Source organism: Phaethon lepturus, unplaced genomic scaffold (assembly GCF_000687285.1).
Source record: "Phaethon lepturus isolate BGI_N335 unplaced genomic scaffold, ASM68728v1 scaffold52700, whole genome shotgun sequence".
Lineage (NCBI taxonomy): Eukaryota > Metazoa > Chordata > Aves > Phaethontiformes > Phaethontidae > Phaethon > Phaethon lepturus.
In genome coordinates, this window is record NW_010510784.1 from 10,747 (window position 1) to 18,932 (window position 8,186).

Here is an 8,186-nt window from a genome sequence, read left to right on the forward strand (position 1 = left end):
TCTATTTGGTAAACAGATACCCAGGCTAATTGAAATGAAACTGCAGTTATTTCTGGTTTATATTGTTTTTGTAAAATAGCAAGTTCCCATACCATAAGCTAGCAGATATTAATTTTTGGACACAAATGGAACTTCGACAGCAGCCTTATCAAAGTCTGGTAAATCAGAGAATATGGGTTAGTTCATAAGGACAATAGCTTTGAACATTGCCTAGACAGAAAGATCTGCCTGTTAGTCTCTTCATTTCAAGGGCCAGCCAGCATTGTGGTGATACATAGTGTGGAATGTCAGTAATCAACTGGTTGTCTTTTTGGTTAACTGCTTAAACTTCAGAATACATTTTTAATATTTGTTTTCTCTGTTCAGCTCTTTTCACTGATGGAGATGAAACCTCCTATTTCCCGAGCAAAAATGATTCTCATCACAAAAGCTGCCATTAAAGCTATTAAGGTAAAGAACAATAGAACAAATATGAAAATGTAACAGTAGTGATGTTTTATTATTTTTACTTCTAAGTAAATGCATATCTGGATTTCCCAGTCTTAGCTTCATGGATGTTTTATTATAGTTGGTGTTAAGAATGTTACCTAGAAACAAGTGGGTGGTGAATATCAGCTCTTGGTTTTACACTAAAAATGTAATGCCAGCTTGATTTTTTTGAATCATTACTTTTTAATGCTACACCAACTAGGGTGTTGTGATTTCTATGTAATAAAATTTTAAATGTTGTAGAATGCAACTGCACCTTAGCATATTAAAGCATAGCGGGCTTGCTTAGGAAGTAGATTCAGAAAGCTCTCACTAATACTCTAGAAGCAGTATGACTTTTTTTGTACACACTGACACACTTCTAACAGAAAGGAGGCTTGTTTCTCTCTGTTCCCCCATGAAGTCTTTTTCTCTGTGCTTTCTTAACTTAGCTTGATAACATACCACTCTTTAGAATGTGACTACAATATTTTGTAGTCTTTCCTAAATGGTAGTAAGTGCAAAGAGTTAAAATACTTCTAAAATGATGTGCCACTGTTGAGTAGATGATAAATTATGTGTTTATTTTCCAGCTCTACAAGCATGTTGTCCAAATTGTAGAGAAGTTTATCAAAAAGGTAAGAAATAAAAAATAATCTACTGATAAAGATATTGTCTTGTCTGCATCTGTTACTAGATATTATTTATAATGCTAGTAAATAACCAGAAAGGCTTCTGTTATTCAGGGATTAAGGAAGAAAATTCTCTTTTGATTAGGATTTTATATACTTTGGTATCTCTTTGTCTATATAATCTCCTCATTTTAGTTTTCCATAGTACTTTAAGAAGAGGAGAAAAAAAATTGTGAAGTTCCCCCTTCCTCCTCTACCCAGCAATTGGGGAGGAGACTAGAGGTACTGAACTTCAAATTAATTTTCACTGGCTAAGGTAATACATATATTCAGAAAATACAGTTTTCATGCTTGCCTAGGCATGTAGAACAACAGACTAGAATGTAATACTCACTAAACTCAAACTGTCATGCTGCCTAAAATAAGTTCCTCTGAATGAACAGGAAAAATACTCTTCTTCATTCAGAGTCCTTCAGAGATCTCCAAAGAGAAGGACTTTGCGTTAAATTCTGGAGAATAGAGTTGGTGGGAGCAGTTCGGTGCACTGAGTGTGAGGTAGCTTGATAGCAGAGTTCTGACAGTGTGTACTGTAATGTAGTAGACCTGTTGCAGTCACATGTTGTCAAGTTAAAGGTACTTTAAAAGCAGTGATTGAGAAGATAAAGGCTGCTTCAAGCTGTTCAGGTGTATTTAATCTGTCCCAAATCTGAAAGTGTGTTTTTCTTCTTTCTTTTCCATTTCTATAAACAAAACAAAAGTAAAGCACTTAAGAGAATTCTACATAAAACAAGTTAACGTGTTTTTTTTTTTTTCTGCCCAAGTGTACTGAGTATAGATTTCGTTAGGGATCTAAGGTGAATACATGTTACCGTGTTAGTATCACTGCATAATGGAAAATTGCTTCTATGTTTTCAGTGCAAACCGGAATATAAAGTCCCTGGATTGTACGTTATTGACTCTATTGTTCGTCAGTCGCGTCACCAGTTTGGAACGGACAAAGATGTTTTTGGGCCAAGATTCTCAAAAAATATTACTGCCACATTCCAGTATTTGTATCTCTGTCCATCTGAAGACAAGGTACAACTATAATTTTTCAGCCATTGTGAATTGGTAGCAGTGCTACCTTGGTGTTTCCACTTATGTGAAAGCTAATTTGATGATTCTCTATGTCCATGGTAGTTAATGTTACTATGTGAAATGATAAAACATGCTGAGAAAGATTATCAAAGGTGATAGTTAAATGAAAATTCTAGTTAAAATGCTTATTTTGCCTAAATTCATCAGTTTTGTTTTGCTTATGCAGACATTTCAACTGTGTGACTATGCCAGAACTTTTCTTGAGGCTTCTTCAGGAAAACTTACTATGGAAGGTGGTGTCTCCCCCAAAAAGAAAGTGTACAGGAGAAGCTGTGGTGTTGTAGGCAGTGAAGATTCTGCTCCCAAGTATTTTCTGAGAAAATCATCATGTTGATTTCTTCAGTCTTTACAAATCTCATACTTGAGAATTTCATTGCTGCTTTTCATTGTTGAGTCTGGTTTAAGGCCTCGATTTTCTTAGTTTCGCTGTACTTGGTGATAGAACTTGCTCAGAAAGTATCCTGAATTCATGATGGTCCAGGTTGCTACCAACAGATGGCTTTTATGCCCTCTGTCAGAAAAATTTCAAAAGACTCCCAAGATAAGTGTGTTTTAGAAGTTGCCAATTGGTTTCCAGAAAATTGCCTACTTACTATTTTTCTTAATTGTTGTACTGTAACAACAAAATAGTCTTTTTCTAACTGGCTTTTTCCCTAACTTTCTAACTAAGCTTTTGAAAGGCTTTGATGCTTTGTAATTTTCTAATGTGGAACATTTAGACCTTTAGGCTTTGAATCTGGTATTCTGGAGCTTCTGATTTAATAGGTGAAAAAGGTCCCTTCTTCTTTCCACCTTTGTGGTTACCGTTTTGTTCGTCTAAATGAATTAGACTATTCAACTCCTTTATGGAACTGCCTGATATCTCAGTGCTAAAATAATTAACATGCTTTTCTCTAGAGAGAATAATACTATTTGTAACATGCTTGCTTTAATCAATTTCCAGTCCCTAAACAAAAAAGCTGATCTGCAGATACACAACAGCTATGGTTGATATCCAAAGAGAATGATGCTACTTTTTTTTTAACAGCCTTTCTGTAAGACTAATATGTGACTGAAAACAAGAGTATTAAATTTATTCATTTTTTGGCCTTCAAATTATTTTCAAGACTTCTGGAGAGCTGGAATACCCAAAACCAAAAAATGCTACTGTTTTAAAGTTGACTGTTTTTCAGACCAAAATCATATTTAAAAATAGCCATTTCAGGTTTCTCTCTAATTGATCTTACTGTAGAAAACACTTTGTGACATTCTTTAATTGCTTAGTTTATGAAAGTATAGGTGGATTTGCATGGGTGTATATAACTGAGCCACAGTAAGGCATTCTATTGTTGAAACAAAGAGGAACAGAATCGATTCATTCTTAGTAGCTACAGTAGAAGTAGAAAGTACTTAAAATGTATATTTGTGCAAGTCAGATGACTAAGTATACAATAAGGACAAGTATGGCAATATAACATGTATTCTGACTTTTACCTGCTTGCATGTGCCAACTGAAGCAGCACATCTAGTTATATATTATTGTTTAATACTGGACTAAAGGAGGAAAGACAAATTTCCAGCTTGTACCTGAAAGCTTCATTGTTCGTAATGTTAAAACAATAAATGAGCTTAAAATAACAGCTGACAATCAGAGGTTCTAATTTAATCTTCCTGCAGTGATCAGTTAGAATGTTTTAAACTTGCTTTCTTGATCTTTTGAATAATGATAGAGATGGGTTTTCTTCTGTCAACATAGAATTGGTTGAGTTAGTAGGGAAAAATTCAAGCGAACAATCATCTATCTAACTTTAAAGCTTAGTTCTAGCCTTTTATGGTCTAATTGCCCCCCTCTTCATTATGGTTTTCCAGCTCATCTTCATTTTCTCTGTCTTTCTTGTCACGTTTGTTTCACCCCTTTATGACCATCTGTGAAGAAATGGTGCGGCTGATGTGTCTTTGTCTATTGTATATCAAACCTGGATTTTCTCACTGGCCAGAACAGTTTTAGGAAAATGGCACAAGTTGCTTTTTATTAAAGTGGATAGTAAAATAAATGGGCAGTTTTTATCTGTGCCATCTAAAAGGTCTTGCTGACTTATGTGACAACATAAGGCTTGTTAAATTGGTATACCTGATTATGCTGAACTCCTATATTGTTCGAACCTTTATTCTCAATGTACAGAAGATAAATTTGGAGTTTGTGAGTTGAGAAAACTGTATTTAGTGTTGGTGCTTGGTTTTGTTTCAACAGAGTAAAATAGTCCGTGTCCTGAACCTTTGGCAGAAAAATGGAGTATTTAAAATTGAAATAATTCAACCTCTTCTAGATATGGCAGCAGGAACTAGTGCCACTGCACCAATGACAGAAAATGCTACTAATAATGAAGGTATGAACAACATTATAACTTCTTCTTTTAAAAGGGTGAATGATAATAGCTTGTTTGCTTTCACATTAAAGCGCCTACTTTTAGTTCATCCGTAGCATATTAATAAACTCAACTTTGTTGTCATAATTATGTGGAGCAGCTGAACTCATTCTAAATAAATGCTGATACTGTACATCAGAGATTATCAGAATGTGAACTTATTTGGAAAAGACCTGAAATCATGTGTATGCGTAGGTGCATACATATGTGCATGCTTTACAGATGACTTCAGTGTCCCCTCTTAAAAAAAAAAATCTTGAATTTTTTATCTTTTGGTCTGATACATTTTTCTGTTTTTTCTCAAATTTTACAATTCTGATGTAATTTTTTTTTTTCAATGTTAAATCTGGATAAGTAAAGCATGATCTTACATGTTAAGAGCTTCATCTTTCTTTGAATCAACTTTGTATCCAAAAGCAACAGCTGTCAGTCTCTTTCAGTATGCAGCCCTGAAACATTTTAACTGGTGTTTCAAATCTAAATTGTTGAACAGTAAATTTATGTCTGGCAGTAGGTTTTACATGGGCTACTGGTTGAAAACCATTGACCTAAAGAGTAAAGTAATGACGGCCTGCCCACAGTATTTTCACTGCCCTGTTTTATGCCATATAAAAAGCTGGTACTGAGGTTACTGAATTGTGGATGAGAATATGCGTACCACAATTCTGTCTTTCTCTGGAGGGCCTTCTCTTTGAGTATGCACTCTGTATTTCAGACTTAGCTTTGGTAACCATATTTATTGCACTGATGTATGTTGGAGTAGGATTGGCAAAAAATGTAATGGAGTGAGTGAAGTATGGTGACAGACAACAAAGTAATGATGCACAATAGCATAAATGAAATCATCTCCAGTGGTGTTTAGGACGGCTTGTCTTGTTGACATGTTTTATAAACATGGCAGGGCAGGGGGAGGGAATGTCTTGGCATCTGAGCTTGGGTGCAGACTGGCTATGCAATTTCATTCTGATATGACAGGTGAGTGGCGCTATTTTTCCATCTTTGTCTCATCACTAGTAGCTAACACGTTGGGTGCCTTCTGCATAGATTTTCATGTACAGAATTACTGATTTCAGTGAGGTTATTCAGATGCACCAGAGGGGATAATTTGGCCCTGAAATAAATATGCTAATGGATAATAATAAGTATATTAATGCATTGTGTGATACAGAATCCATTTAGCTCATGATGCTACAAAGTCTGTTCAGTGAAAAAAAGAGAAAGCGAGAGAAATGCAAATTTTCTCCCTTGAGCAAGCAAATACCATTCTATACAGGAAGTAGTTTGGGAGTTAATTTATATTTAAACAGAATCGTATCTTTTTGCAGTATTTTTATGTAGCATCTGACTTCTGGGAAGATGTTATTCAACACGTTTGTCTCTGCTTGCTGCATGTCAACACTGCAGTTATTTAAGCTGCAAACAGATGAATGGCTTTAAAGAAGTTGGCATTGTGAGGCAAACACTTGCTTAGTGTCTCAAAAAATATTTCCCTCTCTGGGTTTTTTTTAACTGTCTGTCTTCGTACGCTTTTATAGTAGCCCATTAAAATAGATTTGCTAAAGAATAGTTGCTTGCTCACAGTGTGTAGGAATTAATAGTATTACTGCTAATTTACTTTGTGCTGGCAAAATGTTTGTTAAAAAAGAAAGCATTGTAATCTAAAGCAAAGAGAATGGGAAAGCTGCATGTGTAGACAAAGCTAATAGCATGTCTTAAAATGTGATCTCAGTTTTAGTAAAGCTCAGTGGAAATGGGAGTCTTTTCCTGGAAGAATTAGTAAAACTTACTTTTATGATAGGAAGATTTATCTATCATATGCAGGTTTGTCTTGTGCCTATGCAAAAGTGGTATGTGAACAAACCTTATGAAAGAGAGTTGTGTGTGAAATAATTTTTTAAAAACCTTTAATTATTACCAGACATTTCAGCAAAAGTTCAGTTACTACTAGAAAACAGAAAATATTAAGAGAAACTTAGTTTCTCTTAAAATGAACCAATAGGTGATTGATTTGAAATAATAATCCAAAACAATGAGTCCAGGACTTTGTAACCAGAGATAACATTTTAAGTGTGTTGATACGCATTGTTTAACACTGTTTGAGTAATAGTTTGTCTCTTAACTTTTGTAAAGTTGTACAGTTATAAACATTGAGTTGTGTTCTAAAATACCATGCTGGACTAGCTTTCAGATAGGCCATTTTCCTTTGTTTTCTTTCTTAGTGTATATAACGCACAGATGTGAGCAGTGAATGGAGTAGTTAAAGGCAAAATGAATAGAATATGCAATTGGGGTAGTTTAGATAGGACTTTTTGGGTTAGACAGAGTATTGTAGATAGACGTTTGTTTTGAGGAGGTAGATGTATGCACTGAAGCGTAAGATGAATGTTTTGGAGTAACATAGTGCTTTCTCAATTCCTATGAAACTCTCAGGTTCGCCTCCCCCTCCAGCAAAGGTTCCTTCGGAGCCCCCTCAAGTTACTGCTAACTCAGTACCTACTGTGCCACAGTTGCCCAGTTCTGATGCCTTTGCAGCTGTAGCTCAGTTGTTTCAAACAACACAAGGACAACAGGTAACCTGTTTATATTTGGTTCCCTTGTAACTTTTATGTTTTTATGTTAAATGAGGGGGGAAAATGATGAAAGTAATATCCTTGATTTGAAGCAAAATGAAAAGCCTCCCTAAGGTCTTCAGTGGAAAACTTGTAAGAGTTTAAGTCAGTATTTAACTGGTCTGTGATCCTTCTATCTGGTAATTATGGTATTTGAGGAAAATTATAGTTATATATTCCTAAATAATTAGTTCTGAATTGATGCTGTTACAAAGTTTCAAGAACAGGCAGAATATATCAAACAAAAGATTGAGTTTTATTGTTCGGTCCAACCTAAACGTTTGCAGTGTTGAAAGGCCTGCATACTGAAATGGTGGTATCTGCTGAATTTTGCCACTGAAGTATTTAAAAAGTGTCTTTCGGTCTTGCTGAAAGTTGTCCATAGTTCAGCCAGGTTGTTGGTGGTGTTCATCTCATGCCATAGTCTGGTTTGATGTAAAATTTATATCCTACAACTCTTTCAATACTATGTGTTTATATAAGAATATATACTTAGCACTATATGTGTTTTTGTAGCTTCAGCAAATTCTTCAGACTTTTCAACAGCCTCAAAAACCCCAGTCACCGGTCATAGATAACACTGTGATGGCTCAGGTTCAAGCTATTACTGCTCAGTTGAAAACTACAGCAGCACAACCACCAGAACAAAAAACTGCTTTCCCACCGCCTGAGCAAAAGACATCATTTGACAAAGTAAGTCTTTGTTTGTTCTTTGTGTTTAACTTTTTCTGTTTGGCAGAAGACTGCTTGATGGATGCCTCTGTCCTCCATTTGTTAGGAGAAAAATGATGGAAATTTTGTTTCTTTTCTGTCCGTTCTGGAGGTTGGCTTCCTGTTTATATAGCCTTTGCATTTTCTGAAGCTGAGTAACACTTGTTTTGAACAGTTTCTGATTCTGTATTAGACTATAGATTCCTTCCGCCCCCCCCCCCCCC

At 35.4% G+C, this 8,186-nt stretch overlaps 1 protein-coding gene across 1 annotated transcript in view; it reads left to right on the forward strand.

Moving 5' to 3' along the window:
* Nucleotides 1–372: 372 nt before the first annotated feature.
* Nucleotides 373–8,186, forward strand: part of LOC104616723 (splicing factor, arginine/serine-rich 15-like) — a gene marked incomplete at its 3' end in the record, with an annotated part of 9,872 nt that continues 2,058 nt past the window's right edge. Inside the window, exons 1-6 of the mRNA XM_010281827.1 lie at nt 373–450; nt 1,062–1,106; nt 2,016–2,177; nt 4,468–4,603; nt 7,073–7,212; nt 7,768–7,944. Coding sequence (XP_010280129.1) covers nt 379–450; nt 1,062–1,106; nt 2,016–2,177; nt 4,468–4,603; nt 7,073–7,212; nt 7,768–7,944 — 732 coding nt within the window. The remainder of the gene's footprint in view (nt 451–1,061; nt 1,107–2,015; nt 2,178–4,467; nt 4,604–7,072; nt 7,213–7,767; nt 7,945–8,186) is intronic.